A 17,179-nucleotide genomic window follows, 5' to 3' on the forward strand; every position below is an offset into this window, starting at 1 on the left:
CACATTCTCGCGCCTCATAATCGCATAACAGTTACAGCCTTCATTTGGTCAGCCTAACAGAATCGTGATCGCGAGATTTGCACGAGCTATTTTTGCCAGGAGTTAGCCATGCAGGGGCTTCATGCAAACCGAACATAGACCTTTTCAAGGTGACAGACTCCGGTGCTTCCTAGAACCTTCGACTTCTTTTTTAGCTGATGTCTACTGAGTCACGTGCCCAGTGCATTGAGGCTTGCAACAACCACTGACATGGCTGGGCTTCGGAAGGAGAACAATAAGGCACCAAAGTCCCAGGAAGGACTGAACAAGAACACTAGTCCCGAAGTACGTATATTTTACTTCTTTTATGCGCGTTAATTCACCGGTGAAGCTACAGAAGCCTACTAGTACTGGTTCTTTTTACTGGGCAATTGTTGCCGGTCTCCTTGGTTGCGCCCTTGCGGTATTTGTATCCCTATGCTGTATTGTGAATGAAACTGATATCTAGAACCGTCAGTTTTCCGGATTGATCCCGTTGAGCCGCTCTCCTACACCCCAAGCATCGCCAGTATCGCGCATTAATGTGAAGCTCGAAGTAGATATAGAGAAGCGGGATGCGATTGTCGCAGCCTTTCGTGTAAGTAAAACATGTACATGTTTACTCTGGACTTATTCGAGCATTGATGTTAGCACGCATATTCTGCATATGGTGTGTATTTGCCACGTCAGTTAGCGCTTAAGCTTACTTTTGCCACTTCGTTTCTCGTATTCGCATTCAGAACGAGATGCATTTGGTGCAGACGAATATCACCCAATAAGCCAAAAAGGATCGAATCTAACAGATGCCGGCGGGATTGGCTATACTATTGCGGACTCATTGGACACGATTATAATGATGCAGCAACAAGGGTATGACTTTGATGCCGAGTATGAACGAGCGAAAACTTGGATACGAGACACCTTGAGCTTCGATCGTGATGCCAATTTCAATACATTCGAGGTATGGTTAGCACATTAGCATACACTCTCGCTCCACACTGCGCAAAGACTGAAATTCACATGGATAGACTACGATACGTGTATTTGGAGGACTTCTTTCAGCGCATTTCTTGACAGCCGATGACGTTTACCTTCATAGAGCTCGGTACGGAAAAACCACTGGCTGATCAGGCTACGACTGAATAATGCTCATTTGCATTCTTAATTCAGTGAACTGGCCGATCGGATTATGCCAGTCTTCGAGACTCCCTTGGGACTTCCAACTTCGATGGTAAACTTGTGCGAATCAAAAAAGGCAGGTGGTGCGATGGATATTCTACTGAATGGGAAAATTCTGATATTTGTTCATCCAGGACGGCAAATGCACTAGCAAAGGAGTTCTTGATAAAGACAACGGCAAAATGATTAGCGTAGCAGAGGCTGCGACGTTGCAACTTGAGTTTAAATACCTAAGCTACCTGACTGAAGAAGACAGCTACTGGCGGGCAGTTGAAAAGGTGCGCCATGCATCCCATTTTTGTACGTTGCTGACCAAAACTCGTGTTGTCTCAAGGTTATGGGAATCATCAAAAAGGCAGCAACCCAGCCGATCGTCCCCATATTTCTCTCGTACGCTCCTAACACCCGAAGCGTACCAACATCATATTCATATAACATCTAGCGCCGAAACAGGGCAATTTGTTGTATCGGACATTCGACTTGGCTCGCGCGGAGATTCATACTATGAGTACCTATTGTGAGTATATCAATGTATATATTTTATCACCACCACTTATATTTATGTAGAAAGCAATACTTGCAAACAGTAAGAGATTCTTCACAAAAGTCTTTCAGGTTGCTGAATAGTGATTTACGATAGGACCGTTCGGAAATAGTTTATCGAGTGGTAAGCATGAAATGACCTGATCGACACTTAGGTATAACAAGATGACCAGATGTACGATGACGCGATGGCCGCTATCCGGGAACACTTGTTGATGAGGACACCGACGAGTAAGATTGTACACACTGGGGAGCTTCAGCCTACCCGCGCTGGTGGGTATCAACAGCGGTTAGCTTTCTCTCGCCCTTCCGGGGGCTTCCGTGGGCTAAGCATTCATTAGAGATTGGAAACTGGTTCCCAAGCAAGACCATTTAGTTTGCTTCCTTGGCGGGTCTTTGCTCCTCGGAGTGACAGACGGTGGCCGAATGAGAGTTCCCCCCGACACTTCGAAATTCAATGAGCGCGAAAAAAATGATTGGACGATGGGTGTCAAACTTATAGAGGGTTGTATGGCAACTCATGAAACTGCTACGTACGTATGCTATCTACTGTGGGCTCCCCTCCCTGCCGGCTGAGCTGTTCCTCCTTATCGTATCTCTAGAGGACTTGCGCCCGAAATTGCCCATTTCAGAACAAAACATGACCCTCCAATGGTACGAGACCAAGCCCCACTTGATTGGTATATCAAAGGGACCACGGAGTGAGTTGCAGAAACCATACACTCCATGTTCATTGGGATTCTCTTGTGGTAACGGCTAATTTCCACAAATTAGCATCGAAAACGATACATCATACGACGCGAGATATATTCTTAGGTGTGTACCATTATGTATTTTTCTGTCCGTCGTTCACCTCTAGTTTAGACCTGAAACAGTTGAATCTCTCTTCTTAGCATATAGGCTTACCGGTGATCCAAAGTATCGCCATTGGGGATGGAACATTTTCCAGTCTATCGAAAAGCATTGCAAAGTGTCTACAGGAGGCTATGCGACCGTGCTCAACGTTGACAAGCTTCCTGTTAGCTGGGACGACAAACAGGAAACCTTCCTCCTAGTAAGTTTATGATTCACATATTATAGAAGAGCTCAATTTAGGCTATTGATTCTTAGAGTGAAACCTTGAAGTATTTGTTTTTACTATTTTCTGACAATACCGTACTACCATTGGATGGTGAGTTTAATGGCAGAGCTTGTCAGTATTGTCCCTGACATTCATACAACCTCTCAGAAATTGTTTTCAATACTGAAGTAAGGCGTTATTAACTCATCTTGGAGCTAATCAGAACTAATTCACTACCAGGCACACCCTTTCCCCGTGTTTACGCCTTCCTTGAAAACTGGGTTTGCTTGAGTACGCGCCTAAAAAATAAAAGGGCTTTTGCAGTTTGAATCAGGGTGTCAAATATACGAGAACCTGGCTGTATGCATATCTTGTATATTGTAGTATAGCCACCGATCGATACGATCGAGACCCCTATCGTGATAGAATTTACCTCATAAGGAAGCTGCCTTGCTGTGCTGCAATGAGGCCCGATCAATTCGATACAGCCGCCTTGCCCTCGACCTCGACCTCAACCACCAATACACTGATTACTATTATTTACTAACTACCATGTCTGCCGTGCGTAGCGATTTCCCCCATGAACAAGTCTTTATTTAGTTCATTTCGTTGTATGCTAGCCCCAGGAATACGATGAAGATTTGAACCCCACCACTACCGCTGGCTACAAGGTCACAGCCAAAAAGGTACGCGTGTATTATGCACAAGTCGCGTCATTCTAACATGTTGTCGTGTATTGGTCGTTTTTTACAGACAGTTGACGAATACGGTACGCGTCTTTCTCGTTGATCGCGGCCCCACAGTTACTGACAGCCATTGTGACGCGTTTGCAGCTAACCTGGACGCCAACGACGAGTCGCTCGTACGCTGGAAGGCATCCCTGGGAATCGGTGCTGGGGGCGCTCCAGGTGCTGAAGCCAAGGTGCGTGACTGTTTGTATATTGTGGACACATCCCAACGATCATCCAGTTTATTATCAAGGAACTCTTCTTGAAATCGGATACGCTGCCCCCCGGAAAGACGGTTAGCTTAAACTTGGCTGACAAGGAGGCTATGGAAGCAGCCAAGAAAAAGCCGATTACGATCAAGGAAGGGATAGACTACAGGTAGAGTAGATCACCTGTCACTTGTCTTTTTTTTTTTTACCAACCCCACTTAGCGTCGGCCTGAAATTCGAGATAGAAAACGACGTAATCTCTGGCCTTCGCTATCTTCATGTTGTTAAGCGGGCTGGTATCAAAGGTGAGGCAACCTAGCCCGATAACATCGCGTTGCTAAAGTGCCTCCTCAGTCGACAAGCTTGAACAGATGATCGGCTCCTTTGGGCCCAAGGAGGGGGAGCATAGTGTCAATTTCGTCACGGAGGAATCACCTTCAGGGATAATAGCACGTTCGGGCACATACGACGTTGTAAGCCGAATCACGGACGACGATGGGCACGTTCACGCAGGTAGGCCTTGTGTTATATTTGAGCATCGACCACCCACTGACCGTGTGTATTATTACTGCAAGACTTCTCATGGTCCTTCAAACTTGCCAAGGAATGGTAAATGGCCCGTGTGGAGTTATTCTAGTGTATCGTGCTTGTTTCCTTTATTCTGGGCAATATTTTCATAACCCACCATGTCATGACGAAATAATGACCAATGTTAGTACAGTAGTTATAAATTCTAGTACCGTGGGTCAATACCGTATAGTCCGAGAACAATAGGCGTGCCAAATATCTTGAAGGACCATGACCAATGTGGTGCGATGTGTTATGGCTGTGGTTAACGATCCTTGAATGAACATCAGAGAGCAGATTCTCCATGATTTGAGAGTTCATTTGTTTCCACCATAAGACTACTGACGTACAACAGCATAGGAGCTGCCAGTCATCTCATGAGTACTCAGGGTACGTGCAGCCGTAGTTCACACTAACTCGCCGTGGATTTGAGTTACGTTGTAGTTAAAGTTACAATATCATATATAATAACATTGGCTCCTCTATAATGAGTCAGGAATCTTGTGCCAGTGTAGTTGGCAAGGCAAATACTCATTCATTAGGTTTTGGATCTTACTCGAGATGCGGTCTCCGATCATTAAAAGGAGAGTCATATTGCAAGGCAAATTTGGCCCGGTGAATGGTTGGGCAGAGACTGCGTACAGTCAGTGCGGCAGTTGCTATCCAGAATATGTCCTTTTGCCGCACAACACGTCAGACATAGGCGCTTTTGTCAGGATACAATACATATCCATTCGTTTGTGTGGTAAGCCGCGAATACCAAGCGAGGGTTCTGGACACCGGTGACGTACATACTCTGACTTAATAAACATTCCGACCTTCGCAAGTCTATCACATTTTTAATTACTTCAGATATAATGCACTTAATTTACAGGACAAAATTTAGCTTGTTCTATCGATTGAAGTGAATAGCATGCTGCGGTAGATGCCTATACCTGCCCACAGGATCACTTGATGTTGCTCGGCTGCTGTTGGTGCCAAGTTACAGGCCAAGTGTTCAGAAGACTTCACGTGAGCTGGGCGGCTCTTGCTTGTATTGTTTTTCTCCGCAACGCTCTATGAAAAGAGCAACGTAACATGGGTTCCTTGCCTCACTCCCCGCCAACGTGGTCATGTACTCTCCTCTGTGCTTGTTAGCCGTCGCTGCTTGCGCGGTCGTCAGCGCTGCACCGATTGCGGATGTTCCGGTGTTGATGCTTTCAGAAGCACAAATAAACCTTGTCCGCCAAAGGCTTATCGAGGGTTCTCAGCTTAGGCAAGTCGTGCTATTTTTGTACCAGCCCAGTTCCTGGCACTAAACCGCCACAAATAGTTGGGAGCTAGGAACGTCCACACAGGCCCTGTTAGAATATGACTATCCTTCATTATCAGTCTATGGCCCACTAGGGCTCAAGATTCCAAATCCTATGGATGCTTCTCTTAGTCCTGGTTCGGTGTACTCGGTCACAGACAGGATCGTCCAAACGCGGAACCCCTTGATAGCTGAAGGTTTCGTCTCTGACAGTGCGGTCGGCGATCCTCCCAGTGAGTAGTGTTAACCTCACTCAACACTTTTTCACGGTCAAGTAACTGATGTGTCTGCCTGGCTTATAGGTCTAGGTGTTGCAATGCTTTTAGCAAACTTTTCAGGCGCAGCTGGAGGAGACTACAACACTGCTATTCAGCAACAATTGGATTATCTCTTGACCAAAGCCCCACGGAACACTGACGGCGCAATATCGCACCGAATCGAGCAAGTCCAACTTTGGAGTGACAACGTATACATGGTCCCGCCGTTTTTGGCCTACTATGGGGCGCTTCATAATAACGCTTCGATGATGACGGAAGCATTCCACCAAGTAAGTACTTGCATGGCGGAAACATAATTGCTTCCGCATGAATAGACCACTGTATTGATCTGACCTTTTACTTTTTAGGTGCAAACATACCGTAACACCTTGAAGGTTGACAGGTACACAGGATTATGGAGGCATATTCAACTTGGTGAAAACGTGGATGTGGGCCACTGGTCGACAGGAAACGGCTGGGCTGCAGCTGGAATGATGCGTGTATTGGCAACCATGGCCAACTCTCCACTAGGGGCGTCTTATCCTAATGAGCAAGCTCTTCTTGCTCGTTGGATTTCGGGGATTTTGACTTCGGCCTGGGCGTATCAACTGCCGAATGGCACTCTTTACAATTATGCAGACCTTTCTTCACCGGCTTCTGTAACGCCGTCCTATACTGCGTCCCCATCCACCGCCTTTTCGGATGCATCTGGGACTGCTCTTCTAGCAGCGACGACATATAGACTTGCAACGCACCTTGTACGCCATCCGACTCTCACTTTTCAAGACAATGGTGCTTCCACGACTCGGTCTCTGACAGCGATATTGGCTGGAGAAGGCTACAGTGTCCGCTCGCTACTTGACCCGGCTGCTCTTGCTCGCAAAGGTGTCTCCGAAAGTATCGATCCTAGCACAGGGTGGTTACAGAACGTTGCCAATCCGTACAGCTATTCGCAGCGCGGCACGGTTAGCCCTGAAGGACAAGCGTTTGTTCTTATGCTCGAAGCCGCAGCAAGAGACTGGGAGTCTACGATCAAGACAACCGACCGAAACGCTCTCGAAGCATCTTTGGGAGCATGATTCATACGTACCTTTTTTACGAGTTACGATTTCAAGAACAATTCACGAACTCTAGGTTATTTGCTGTACACCAAGCCCTATTATGGCTCACGGACATATTATATTTGTATGGTTCTGTGTTTTTCTCCTCTCTTACGACAGGCCTTTTTGCCTTTGGGTGCCACGTTCATCAAGCGTGGTACTTGAAAGGTACTTGTAGCTATGGTCATGTTTGATTTATGATGTATAAAACATACAAATGGTATAAACACAATAAACGGTTACGTAGTGACAGAACGAAGGAACATGACCAAGAACAAAAGTCCGTATTAGCATATACGTTAATTAAGGAGATCATTGATACTCGTCGATTTGGAAAGGTGAAATCAAGTCGTAAGTGTGATCATTCATTGTTCCTCCCCGATCCGAGCTAAATTTATCCTTGACGCGAGAAAACAGACCACCAAACGAAATGTTTCCAGAACCTTTCTGTCTTCCGCCTATTTCTTCGGCCGAATTGGACGCTCCTCCGACAGACCCATAGCACTCGATTAAGATTCTTTCCAAACGTTTGATGCTGTCATTTGATGAATGACATGCTTCGTCCAAACGTTTGACAATGAATGATGAGAGGGTCTGGAAAGGTAGTGGTAGTATCGGCAAAGGACCCGGGAGAACATAGAGCTTCCCACGAGGACCACAAGGCGCGGTAAACGATGAGTCTGACCAAAGCAGGGAGGTATCCGGTACAGTGGTGGTGGTTTCTTTATCGTCCGGCGTGTGAAGCTCAAGGAACAAGCGACAGAGCCATGGGTCGCGATCATGGTTTCCGCGGACGAAATACAAAGCGACACGAAGGGAATGCGTACCCGACTTGCTGCTGGCAATTGCTGCGGGGGTAGCCATGATGCTGGTGCTTCCATAATGCGAGAGCAGTCGCAGCAAATGCCGGAAGTTGGGCGCCTGGACATGGAATGCATCATTCTTACCGATCATAATACTCGGAGGCAAGGGGCTTGCGGGGGGCATTGAGACGGGTGTGGGGGGATCCGGATCCCGGAAGCCATAAGCTGAATTCCGTCTAGTCAGCATAACCTGTATATATGCGCATCAATAACTTACAAATTCCATGCAAAAGTGTCTCAACCGGCGGTGCATCGGCTGGAGTTTCTTGCAGGTTCGATTTGGATGCGTTACGTGAATGTAGTCGACCGAGTGTGCTACTTGAGGGTTGAGGTGGTTGTAATAAAAGTCCACCGGAACTACCCGGCGATTCTTCGTCTATGGCCCATGTACGGTTTGGAGGACCCTCCGCTAAATTAGTAGTAGAGCTCGACATCCCAAAGAACACAGATGCCCGAGATAAGCGTGAACTAGACTGGCCGAGTGCATGTGACACTGATAGAACTCTTTGCCGCTTGCTAACGGTAGTTAGCTCAGGTTCATGATGCGGCAACAGGTCAGCAGCCGGATGCGCTTGGGAAGCCACGCGTGGCCGAGTTTGAGTAGGGGGTGATACACTCGAGGTCCTAGAGAGCGCCTCGTCCCTTACAGGGGGGCTCTCAGTTGGTGTGTGACGATCGGAGAGCTACCTACAGGCTGTGGGGCTGACTGCTGACGCTGGGGTCTGGAAAGGCTATTGTGATGACTAGGTGGGACGACTTCGATTATAGGAACTTCAGCCTCTATAGACGGCGATCGGATTCCTTGGTTATTCCCTGGTTGGACGGCTGGCGAACGGGGATGGCCGAATAACGGAGCGGGAGATGAGCTGGTAGAAGCATGGTCCACTGGAATAGGTTCAATCGATTCAATAGGTAGCGCAGGGGAGTGAGTCGCAGAACCGGTAACTTCTTCATAAGTAGGTGGCGGCGGCTCATCTAGACTCAGACTCATGCTTGGTATCACAATACCTGCTGAGGAATCGTCGGTAGAGTTCGATGCCATTTCACCATGTGGCAGGGAGATCTGGTTAGGCGTGGGGATGGCAGAGATAGGTAAAGGGGGTGGAGGTTTGCGAGCATATGTAGCACCGACTTCTTCTGGCGACGACGACCGCAGAACGGGTGTCCATGCACCACTTCCTTCATTTAAGCTACTTCCCGACAGTAACTCCGAATCGGCACCGAGGACATTATGTCCCATCGACATCTCACGCATACTCTCATACATCGCCGCTTGGAGATCTCTTTCCTCATCCGGAGTACTCGAGACCTCGGATAAGCTCCTCTGAAGTGCCTCGCGCAGTTCGGCTTCTTGGTCGATTGGGGCCGGCGAGTTGGTAACAGGAAGCACAGGCTGAAAATCCTTTGGAGGCAGAACAGGCACCTTGGGCGGTAGGGGTAATTCATTAATTGGCGCGTTCTGGTCTTTAGTAGGAAGGGGTGGCCCTTCGAAATCTGATGATGGCTCCTTGGGAGGTAATGGGGCCTATGGGTAGTTGCAGTCCCAGACCTACTCAACCCATCTGACCATGGACCATGAGTAAGAATAGTCGGTGAAGTGACCGTGTGTTTTGGTGGTGGAGGAGGTGGAGGAACTGGCGGAGGAGCTGGGATTCGAAGTGCAGACACATAGGGAGCACCACCCGGAGGCGGAGGTGGAAGAACAGGAGGCGGAGGTGGTGCATGAGAAGGTGGGGGCGGGAGTGGGGGTTGAGGAGTTTGCGCTTGTGGTATAGATGGCATATTATTCCAGTCTGGCTGGAACGGTGCACGGAAATGCATACTAGATCGGGGAACGATTCCACCTACCCAGTTACCCGTGCTCTCCGTTCGTAAGGATACAGGCGCTCCTATTGTTGGCACAGGAAAAGAGGGGGCAGGAGTAGGTGTCGTCGGAATGGTCGTCGGCCCGGGAGAAAAGACGGGCAACGAAGTGTGTCGAGTCTGAACTGGTGAGTGGTTATAGTACATATGGAGATGCGGCTCGGAATAATGAGTTGGCATGGGTGGCGGGGCCATGGGTTGAGGTTGAGAGATTGGTACAGGCAGGCTATGATGAGCTGGCCCCGGGGTCGTTCCTCGGTTTAGGAGCGGGGGTGGAGGTGGAGGGGGTGTAAAAGGTAGCTGTGAAGGTGGCCTAGGAGGTAGTTCACTGGGAGATGCTAGTAGCGTAGAAGTATTCATTGCCGGGGTCGAAGGAGGCAACGAACCACTATGGGACGAAGTGCTCATGGGGGACCCAACGTATGCTCGAGGAGAGAGGCTGGCGTTGGACATCGCAGGACTGAACGGGTTTTGGTATGTCGTTGGTGAAATGTGATACTGGGAGGCATGAGGGATAGCCACCTCTGGCTTTCCCCCATCGAGCATCCTGACATGCTCGGGAGGAAACATATGTCCCATCCTAGGAATAGCGGACTGAGGAGGCAGAGAATGTGCTCGGTGGTCTGCCATGGCTCCGCTAGGGACAGGAGACGGTGCCCACTGGCGAGAAATATCGGGCGCGATACCAAATGGGCTAGAAACTTGATTGCCACGGTCAATCCAAGGAGGCCCATTATTAGAAGTATTTATCTCGGGTTTAGGTGGTAGGAACGGTAGACCATTGTGGGGTACTTGCAGATTGCCTGAGAGGTGTGGTGGTGGTTGTGGGGTAGCTTGACGCCATAGTTGGCTTTGAGGTGGTTGATACTGAGCTGGTGGATACTGAGCTGGTGGGTGTTGGGTAAACGGGGGATAAGCTTGGTAGTTTTGTGGGTTTGGTGCATTCTATAACCACGCACTGACAAGTCGTCAGCTGCTATATCCCAGCATGTTAAATTACGGAAGTTGAGAATTTGGTCCTCCCCCAAACGAGCGAGCACAAGCTGAGGGGTCAAGGGATACAAGCGCTTATTTGACACTTACCTATTAGCCCCAAGCTCCTCGACTTGATCTAGCCACAGACTTTTATAACTAGCACAATGGACTATAAAATCGCACAGTGGTACAAAAGTAAAGTACAGTCCAAGAACGAATTATCAGACACCACAGACCTCTTTTTTACATATTGGTTTCACACTCACCGCTCCGAATGCTTGCCAATCCGCAGACACAGCGCGCCAATCCGATCCAATGCCCGCACTTGGTTCGGGCGTTACCGGAGGGGAAGGGGAAGGGGCAGTGAGAAACCCAGACCAAGCCCAAGACTTTGCACGTTTTTATATGTTTTTTTCTTTTCTTTTCTTTTTCCTTAAGAAGAGGTGCCAAGGCTCGCCCGGCACTCGACTGCGCAAACGTCACGAGCAAAGAGAAGAAATCGGGACGAAATGTCTTGGGAGAAGGTAGCTTATAATGACGAGCGTGGATACTTTTTCTCGGTTTCGAGGCGGTGCTTTCGGCTCCTGCTGTATTCTCGCAACAGATGTAATATCGATGACACAATAGTTCTTCGGGAGACTGCAAGTACCCCAAGGCTTAGAGCAAGATACAAATTCCTCTGAGTAGGTTGCAGGTCGGATGTTTAGTGCGGTGGTAGTTGAAAGCTTGGCGTGTGTAGCGCCAGGTACTACTGACTGGTCACTTGTCTCGGCCTGATCGCTCATTCCAGACTTGTAATTGAATTCATTTATGATCGCTTCGTGCCTTGTAACATCCCCTTTTGGGCTCTGTCAGGCGAGCAACGCACGTGCAACTTTTTCAGGATTTCATCGTACTGTACAGGAGAGGCGCCAAGACACAAGTATTAAACATGAGGGAAACATGAGACATATGTTAGGTCCACCAAAACAATAAAAGCACGCAACAAGAGGGAAATAACACTGCCAGATGAACGAACATATACATACAGTGGGAAAGTTAAGATAGCTATTCAGTATTCAGACTCAGGGGAGGGGTATCCATTAAACTTTGAAGTGTTATTTTCTAATTTTAAACTACTGGGTGGCTGTTAATGAGCTATAATTACGCGAAACAGGATAATGTACTCACCAAGTTACCGTTCGATCGATTCACTTCTCTTTCTTCTCACACGCCTAGCCGGCACCGGTGTGCGTCTGCCTGTGTCGGATTCAGCGATGTCGACATCCAAGGGGGTACTAGGCTCATCGCCATCACCCCGCAACGGACGGCGCAAGGCAAGAGTCAAAGACACGGGCGATAATGGAGTTGCATTAGCGCCAGTGGCCGGCAACGCATTCGGCTCTTGAATCCAAGGAAGTTCCGAAAGTGCCAGCATAGGAGAAAGGCCCGCTCGAAGTGGCGTAGGGACAGGAGGTGGAGACCGCAGTGGTTGACGTTGCTGTTGGCCGACCAACGCGCTGAGCGTATTAATCACCGAATGAAGACCCGTGCCCATATTTGTTCCTCCCGCACTAGTAGACATAAAGGAATCCGAATCCGAATCGTCCGCATGAGTCTCGAGTTCCGAAAACGGCTCGTCGAGATGCGTATGTTTCGGATTGAACAGCACAGACGCACGGTCGATTCGGAACATGTGCATTGCGCACGGGCGGTACCGCACGCCGACTTCGTTCCCGCTGAACATCGGGTTATTCAGTCAGCACAACGAAGCGCCTGGTGAATGGTACCATAATCAATATGGAACGCACCATCGCAAGCAGCCCACTCGTTCTCGGGTACACTTGCACATCGATTTGGACTTGGGAACTGGGTATGTGTGTTCCGGAAGGCCGCCGATCGCTGCGTCCTCGTCGTCGGGCTCGATGAGAGCTGCGCAGGACCGCATGCGGGGGACACTAAGAGCGCTGTAGTGCAATATTGCGCCACATCCATTTTGGGTATGGCTACGGCCTGATTTACGGGGTGGCGCTGCCCGTGTGGGTACCGTGCGCAAGTCGATAGTGCTGGGGAGAGGTGAAGTCCGATAAGGAGATGCGTTCGTAGGAGAATAATAAGAACCACTGTCGCTTTCTTGGTCACTTGTATCCTCCTCCTCCACCTCCTCTGGTCCACCACATATAACCCGACGCACTCCATGTCGGTCATTGGCCCCGCGCAACGAACTGACAAGCAAGCAGTCCGGGTTTTCACGGCCTAGATAATGAGAACCAGAAGGAAAAAGATCTGTCCGTCCGCCACTCCTGATCGCGCCCCGTCGGCGAAGACGAGAGGCCTGAGCCGCATTCTGCATCAATTCGCTCGGAATATCGTCCATGTCGGGATCCAGGTGTGTGTTGTTGGTGTTTCGGCTTCGAACCAGCCTCGTGGTAAATGCCATGACTTGGTTTCGCTTGTTTTTAATGAATCGGTATCGGCCCGGAGAGGATAGGTGAGGATGAAGCGAGGTCGAAGATGGGTTTGCGGAGCGAGATGTGTATTTTCAATCTTTCTTCTTTGGCCGACATAATCATCCATATAATCCCTTGCAATATCGCCCCCCAGTCACCGAGGACCCCACAGCCACTCTTACGCTGGCGGAGCTGTGTAGTTCCATCTGTTTCAAAGGGACCAGGCTAACAAAGCAGTGTGACTGAACAAAAATAGACATCGACTGGTCCATTGCTATGTTGACTGACAATTGTCATGAGTCATGGCCAATCACTTTGGGCGCCACAGCACTCATATATATGGTATCCAACGGCTGAAATGGATCTTCATGGCTTTGGAAGTCATGGGAACCTTCCAGCGCTTTCATGACCGCATTTCACTTGAAGTCGGGAGCTATTTCCTGGGAGTATATGTAGTCGTTTCGTGTTGTCTGAAATGGACGTACCCGCTAACAATCTAGAACCTGGGTGTTCTGGCGACGCAGATCCATACGCATTCTTGAATATAACCACTACCCACAAGAAGGTACCGGTACTGCTATTCTGTAGAAATATATACAAACCCTACCTATTCAAAGTAGATGAGCGAGTGTTCAGGATGAGCACAGGCCTTATCTCAGTAGCCACCTATCCAATTTAACCGCTCATTCAAATTTCACTGCGCCCACGGGAACGACGAATTTCCTGTACATGCATTCCACACTTGTGCGCGCGTTTTTGTCCACGGATGACGAGAAGACAACAGCCCCGAGCCATCACTGTTTGTTTAGCACTGTTCAGCTGGGCCGGTCGGAGTTGTTTCAGTAGTCATTTCCTGCCCCTAGGCCCTCGAGCCGCGGCTTGGCATGTCCTGTCAATTCCAGCCCTGAAGCTGCGCATGTAGCCATCACACGTAAGCACCATATATAACTAATTTATCGAATAATGTCGATATTTGATTTATAGCGTGTAGACCATGTGTATTTGCGAACTCGGGTGCCCGAGCCTTTTCCTCTCTCTTTTCGGTTTTCAACCCCACCTTGTCAATGTTGGAGGACAAGGGCAAGGTACAAGTTTCGCATTAATAAGCATATGTGCATTTGGTAATTCGTATACACTGACGCACTAGCGATGTTCAAGCTGCCAACCTAAATGTTTACCGCCGGGAACATAGGCACCAAGGGCGCCGAGCGAACCAAGCCGTGCATAACCTAGATGTTGGGGTATATGCATATACAAGTCGGTTACTGGAGTGCGGGTAACGATATAAGGAACCTTGATCCCAATAAGTTTCATAGAAGACCCTAAATTAAATGTCTTTAATTCAGATACTGCGATAACCCAAGGGTTGGATTGACTCACGGCAATCAACTCGTGGGCATGGAAAGTAAGGATACAGGCGTTGTGGATGCAACAATGGCGACCCAACCTATAATAGCCAGTATCAGTGCGCCGTTCCGGACGTTCGATCCGTCTGAAAGGAACAGGATCCAAAAGGGGAGGACGGAACGCCTTTTGACAACCGGGATTGGGTATAAAGCGGGGGCCGGCCTCTGGGCAAGAGGGGCTACGATCCCCCTTTCCTACGCTTGAAAATCCACAACCCAACTGCTGCAGATCGATTATCTGGGCGTGTAAACCGATCACGATATATAATTTGCGAAACCGGTCGGGTGGTCTGGAATTAGCACAGCTCCAGCAGGGTTCTTGAATTATCCGAAGGGCAACATCACGACGACGACAACCACAGCGACTGCGGACTCCCTCACTTGGTCCTTTTTCTTGTGTACAACTTGTGCCTTTTTTTTAAACTTGTTTTATTACTTTGTTTGTTGGACGGATCATCGGCGGCTGTTTTATTTTCGTTGTTCGCTTGCTGATTGAATAGTTTTTTTTGCTCATTGGATTAACCCCTTATTGGTACCTTTCCGTGATGAAGTCTCTAAGGCGTTCGTTGAACAAGGACTCTCACACACACTCGCCCGTGGTATCTGCACCAGTACAGCTCCCCTCGCTGGGCAAACCGCTCCCGGCCACAGCCCCACCTCAAAAAGTGATCCGGGCGTTACGTCCATACCGCTCCAACGGCCCGCAAGAGCTGTCGTTCAGCAAGGGCGACTTTTTCTACGTATCCAAAGAAGTGGGAGAGTGGTACGAAGCGCACAATACTCTTACCGGATCTCGCGGACTCGTTCCGCGCTCACACTTTGAAGAGTTCTCAAGCACAAGTGGCGGCCAACCGTGAGTGACATTGTTATATTAATAATTAGTAATTGTAGGGGATAAGGCTGACGTTTTGACGCCGGGGTATTGTTGTTGTTGTGGCCTGCCAGCTCAAGGCTGTCTGCGCCAGGACCTGGTAGTGCACCCATGGTTGGTCCTATTTCCCCTCCGCTCTCCACCGCCACTGCCCCCGCAGGCTCGAAACCAATCGCACGAGCACCGGCACCGCCCAGGCTACGGACGTTTTATGCGATTGTCCAATACGACTTTACGGCCGAGCGACCAGACGAGTTGGATGCACGTGCCGGCGAACCGCTCACCGTTGTCGCCCAGTCGAACCGAGAATGGTTCGTGGCCAAGCCGATCGGACGACTGGGGGGAGCAGGCCTCATTCCCGCGGCCTTTGTCGAGATCCGGGACCCCACGACGGGCAAACCGATCGAGGATGTGGACAAGTTGATTGAAAGGGGTGAGCTTCCCCGCGTTGAAGAATGGAAACGGCGCACGAGCGAGTACAAGGCGAGCAGCATTCCTCTCGGTGTGCTCGACGATCCCGTCCCCCCTGTTCCTGCCCATGGAAACGGCATGTCCGACCAGTCCACCCCTCCTGGGCTCGATCCGTCCAGCGGTGCTTCGTCTCTCGAAGGAGAGTCGCGCCAATCTCAGGAGATTATGCTTCTTCCTACAGGACAGCTCGTTTACGCATCGGTTCCCTCATTCCATTTCGAGAATAAGGAATATTGGTTCCGCATCAACGCACGCTATGCTCCTTACCCCCCACACGATCGCGCACCCTCACCGCCAGAACGAGACTTGGTTCTCTACCGTGTATACGACGATTTCTACGACTTTCAGATTGCATTGCTCGATGCCCTCCCGGTCGAAGCCGGACGCGAGATGCCCGACGGAACGCCCATCCCTCCTCCAGAACCCAACATGCCCCCTCCAGATAGGTTGCTGCCTTACATGCCTGGCCCACTCGGATACGTCGACGACTCGATCACGACTATCCGATGCAAAGAGCTCGACGAGTACGTTGCCAATCTGTGCGACCTTGCGTCCCGCGGTGGCGCCCACGTCCTCGGCCACGCGCTCGTCCGCAAGTTTTTCTCTCCCCGGCCGGGCGATATTATGGACGAAATGGCGGTCGAACCCGGGCAGGCCCAGGCTTATGGGATGGCGGCCGGGAGCGATGCGCAGACGGCAACGCAGCAGCAACAGGACCATGGGGACGATCTCGCAGACCAGTTCTCGCAAATGGACGTGCGAACGCATTCCCGCTCCCACTCGCGTGCGCAGAGCCAGAGCCAACAAAGCCATACGTATAGTCACAGCCGGAGCCAGAGCCAAGCTGGACGGTATTCCGAGTATGAAGGGACGAACGGGGCGAACGGTCAGTTGATGTCTCCGCCGTTGCCTACAGCTTCGTCGGGAGGTGGGGGGTCAGGTCCCAATCCGGCGTTTATCAAGGTGAAGATTTTCAGTCGGTCGACGGACGATTTGATTGCTATTCGTGTTCCGCCGAATGTGACGCATCGGCAGTTGATGAACAAGGTATGTTGTTCAAACGGTAACAATGACCGAGACTGACTGGTCGCTCTATAGGTCCGAGAACGACTGGATCGAGACGTGGCGAAGCTTTCGTACCGAGACAGCCTCCGCGGGCGCGGAGAAGAAGGATTCATAGAGCTCGTAGGAGACGAGGCGCTCCGAGAATGGATACGCGCCTCGGACAAGTTGGTGCTCTTCGCCGACTAACACTCGGTACCCCCCCCCCCCATCTCCTTTTCCGGCTAGTTCATCTGAACTAGCGCTAGACCTCCCAATTTCGTTTTGTTCGACCTCCCTCTCTCCCC

General features: G+C 49.9%; 4 protein-coding genes across 4 annotated transcripts; 3 read left to right on the plus strand and 1 right to left on the minus strand.

Annotated features, from left to right (window-relative positions):
• Positions 1-249: 249 nt before the first annotated feature.
• Positions 250-3,091, plus strand: RhiXN_00909 (glycoside hydrolase family 47 protein; the record flags this gene model as incomplete). Its single annotated transcript, XM_043320728.1, has 20 exons — positions 250-324; positions 377-442; positions 497-616; positions 670-688; positions 759-979; positions 1,047-1,123; positions 1,189-1,249; positions 1,332-1,475; positions 1,532-1,587; positions 1,640-1,714; positions 1,765-1,783; positions 1,838-1,864; positions 1,914-2,029; positions 2,082-2,273; positions 2,343-2,441; positions 2,515-2,556; positions 2,605-2,794; positions 2,851-2,911; positions 2,969-2,988; positions 3,041-3,091. 20 exons carry the CDS (start codon positions 250-252, stop codon positions 3,089-3,091), a joined length of 1,731 nt encoding a protein of 576 aa, XP_043179740.1.
• A 261-nt stretch (positions 3,092-3,352) lies between these two features.
• On the plus strand, positions 3,353-6,931 carry RhiXN_00910 (Rho GDP-dissociation inhibitor; the record flags this gene model as incomplete). The annotated part of the gene is made up of 10 exons (XM_043320729.1): positions 3,353-3,361; positions 3,421-3,486; positions 3,554-3,569; positions 3,634-3,722; positions 3,770-3,906; positions 3,960-4,042; positions 4,092-4,250; positions 5,676-5,828; positions 5,898-6,142; positions 6,221-6,931. The coding sequence occupies 10 exons, from the start codon at positions 3,353-3,355 to the stop codon at positions 6,929-6,931; spliced, it is 1,668 nt and encodes a 555-aa protein (XP_043179741.1).
• A 333-nt stretch (positions 6,932-7,264) lies between these two features.
• RhiXN_00911 (Formin-like protein 5) lies at positions 7,265-13,072 on the minus strand (the record flags this gene model as incomplete). The annotated part of the gene is made up of 6 exons (XM_043320730.1): positions 7,265-7,980; positions 8,033-8,457; positions 8,523-9,309; positions 9,369-10,623; positions 11,864-12,371; positions 12,444-13,072. The coding sequence occupies 6 exons, from the start codon at positions 13,070-13,072 to the stop codon at positions 7,265-7,267; spliced, it is 4,320 nt and encodes a 1,439-aa protein (XP_043179742.1).
• Positions 13,073-15,033: 1,961 nt separating this feature from the next.
• Positions 15,034-17,081, plus strand: RhiXN_00912 (SH3 domain-containing protein; the record flags this gene model as incomplete). Its single annotated transcript, XM_043320731.1, has 3 exons — positions 15,034-15,341; positions 15,434-16,877; positions 16,929-17,081. The coding sequence occupies 3 exons, from the start codon at positions 15,034-15,036 to the stop codon at positions 17,079-17,081; spliced, it is 1,905 nt and encodes a 634-aa protein (XP_043179743.1).
• Between the last annotated feature and the right edge of the window lie 98 nt (positions 17,082-17,179).

The sequence above is a fragment of the Rhizoctonia solani genome, chromosome 4, assembly GCF_016906535.1.
Source record: "Rhizoctonia solani chromosome 4, complete sequence".
In the NCBI taxonomy this organism is placed as follows: Eukaryota; Fungi; Basidiomycota; class Agaricomycetes; order Cantharellales; family Ceratobasidiaceae; genus Rhizoctonia; species Rhizoctonia solani.